Raw genomic sequence first — 3,032 nt, forward strand, 5'->3', positions numbered from 1 at the left:
GAACTCAACACAGGTCAAGAACCGCTCGTCAGTAGGGTCTAAAAATGTTCGTTGCATTAAATGTTTATTACATAGAGCACAGGACACAACAGAAATCAGTGACCTTTCAGGGAGAAATAGAGACACTCATCATCATCTGAGACTCTGACTCATGTCATCAGAAAGGGAATGAAAAAAAAGCAATCTGTTCCCTTTCTCAATAAAACAGTATTGATTGATAGTAATGATTTTTTTGTTTGGATCCATGAACTCAAGATTTCAAATTAAAGAGATTGACCGTTGTTGATAACAAGTCTTTATTTCACTTCACATCAACATGTTAAAACAGAAATAGCACAATAACACGATGGCTCATTGTTTCAGCAGATGCTTCAAGCGATATGTCTACTAATGCTTTTATTACCTGTATCATATTTAACAGTCCGATGGAAACAATATAATTATGTATTTCGACATTTATACACCTAGCCAGGTTTAAATGACAGATGGTAATAAATGTGTCCCACTGACCGACTGCAAACAGATTAATAGGCTGACATGTCTTTCATTGATGACACATCTGTTGTCTTTTTCATCAACCTATCTTCCATTCATCATCCCCCAATGCTCTTGTGGAATTTCTACAGGGCTTTCAGACTCTGAGGTAACATTGTCCTGTAGCTACTACAACCTACTACACAGTGTCCCAAGCATCTTTACATGGCTGTGGGGTCGTTGATCTTGCCCATGAAGAGAATGCTCTTGGTCGAGTGCTCCAGGATAAAGGCCAGGAAGGGTCTGTCGAGACGAAGGACTTCTGGCATGCTCATGGGCATGATTTCAATGGTGGTGGCGGCAGCTGCCTCTGTTCCTGTTTCATCCACGCTCAGCACAGCCTGGTGGGACACCTGTGGAAGAGCCAACAGAAGTTAATGTCGAGCACATGCAGGTTTTGAATATCTGTAGAGAGCAAAGGTTCTTTGCAGAATAGTACCTTGTCAACAGAAATGTGAAGGCATGTTTGCCAATCATACCTTTGATACTTTGAGCTTGACCTCGGTAGACATGCCAGAGAAATCGGCGGTTTGTCCAAAAGCATTGGTTATCCCCATTGCTTTCAGTGTACTGTCCAGGGAGGCTTCAGTGGAGATGGAGAACTTTGGCATATACAGATCTACAGAACTGAGGAATACAGAAATGCAGCAGTGTCACAATCACTGGATTATAGAGTTCACTTAAAGCATGTTTACTTAACCTGAGCCATAAAAGATAAGGAATCTCAAATCAAATACTCCTGTTCAGAGTAAAGCCTAACACACGTCAAGGGTTTCCTATAAACAAAAAAGGACCTCACTGCCACTGTATATACTACAACCGTAGAAGTTGAAAATACAATAAAATACCCCTCTTACCTCCTGAAGAGTGAGTCATGCCAATGCTTGATGTGATCTTTGTTGATGTAGCCCTCCACCTCCGTCATCTTGCCTTCATCAGGCAGAACGATCATCATGGAGGTGTTGCCTTTGTAGGGCAGCGTGATGACGGTGGTGTGGTTGTCGGCGTCGTGATAGAAGTCGAAACGACCTGTCCTCATCATCATATCCACCTGAACCTTTGTGTTTTCGTCTACGTTGAAGTCTGCCTTTTGTGTATGGTTACCATCGAAGGGTTTCACCCACTGTCCTGTACGAGGAGCATAAAAGTAATGCATTGTAGTTGCAATATATGCTGTGAATTTGATATCTTTCAGACTGGTTTACATAATTTTTCGTGGCATGTTTGAGCTCCTTAAACTACACAAGGAGCCTGAACTGATATGAAAGCTTTGTCTCTACAACGTCTCTACTGGCTATCTGCATGCTCTCTTTCAGATTGTATCGGAATGTGTCCTACCTTTGAAGTAGACATAGTTGATCAGCACCATGGCCATCTCGGTGTCCAGGTCCTTCACCATATCTCTGATCTTATTGTTGGTTTTAGTGGCAATGAATCTGTTGATCTCAGCTGCAGCCTCAGCAGGTTTGGTAAAGTCGACGTTGAAGATCTCACCGGAGTAGTAGTGCTTGATATCCTTCAGGAACTTCTCCAGAGGATTGAAGCCAGTGCGCACGGCAACGCCGTTACCTACATCCATTTTCTGATCCTCCTGACTGTGTCCCATCATGTGGAAAAGATGCTCGTACGCCTCGTTGACCTGTTCTTGGGTGTGAGCACTGTAGCCTAAGCTGGAGAACAGCTGGCTGTGGGTTTCCCCAGCAGCCCCTGTGGACAGCATGGACAGGGCGGTGGAGATGCCCAGGGGCGAGAAGAAGATGTTCTTTCCAGCAGCAGCGTTGGAATTCAGGCTTTTGTAAAGGGCAAAGGCAAAGTCAGCATTGGGAGCGGACAGCTTGTGGCAGCTAAGCTCTCCATCGTGGCTGTGAGAGGCATCAGCGACGTGGTGGTGGTGGTGGTGGCCGTCGTGGTGGTGGTCTGCCCAGGCTGCAGCCAGCAGCAGTGCTGAGAATGCACAACTAGCAAAGATCCCATGCATGTTTACAGTCTATCCAGGGAAAATCAGAGGAGGTTAGTTGGGCTCGATAAGATTTAGCCTCTGAACAGCTCTTCACACTAACCTTTTTTTTACAAATGAATATAAGTCCAACACATCTAAAGTTTTCAGTTAAACAACAAACAGTTTGCATATTTCACAACAGTGGTACGCTTACCTTCAATGTCCTCTTCGCTGCAGAAGGTTTGCTGGAAACTTCCCCATTTATACAGTAGCTCAGGTAGTCAACTGACAGTTAGGTCAAACATTAACCAGGGCCAGCCCCTATTCTCTGTCCTGTGCTAAGAGATATCTGACCTGACTATCTACGCCAGGCATGGGCAAACTAAGGCCCACGGGCCATATACGGCCCGTTGGGCATTTTAATCCGGCCCGCCGAATATTGGTAAAAAAAATCTCCAAATTATAGTAAAGACCGCATTCATTTCGCCTTTTTCCTGCAATACCCGGTATATCAGTAGATCCCACTAGATGGCGCACTCTAGACACAACCGGCAAGATC

The 3,032-nt window shown here is 44.6% G+C and overlaps 1 protein-coding gene across 1 annotated transcript; it reads right to left on the reverse strand.

Annotated features, from left to right (window-relative positions):
- Positions 1-277: 277 nt before the first annotated feature.
- On the reverse strand, positions 278-2,730 carry LOC117554344 (alpha-1-antitrypsin homolog). The gene is made up of 5 exons (XM_034228740.1): positions 2,688-2,730; positions 1,873-2,521; positions 1,392-1,662; positions 1,014-1,161; positions 278-887 (listed from the first exon to the last, which is right to left on the reverse strand). The coding sequence occupies exons 2-5, from the start codon at positions 2,510-2,512 to the stop codon at positions 696-698; spliced, it is 1,251 nt and encodes a 416-aa protein (XP_034084631.1). The 5' UTR covers positions 2,513-2,521; positions 2,688-2,730; the 3' UTR covers positions 278-695.
- Between the last annotated feature and the right edge of the window lie 302 nt (positions 2,731-3,032).

The sequence above is a fragment of the Gymnodraco acuticeps genome, unplaced genomic scaffold (assembly GCF_902827175.1).
Source record: "Gymnodraco acuticeps unplaced genomic scaffold, fGymAcu1.1, whole genome shotgun sequence".
In the NCBI taxonomy this organism is placed as follows: domain Eukaryota; kingdom Metazoa; phylum Chordata; class Actinopteri; order Perciformes; family Bathydraconidae; genus Gymnodraco; species Gymnodraco acuticeps.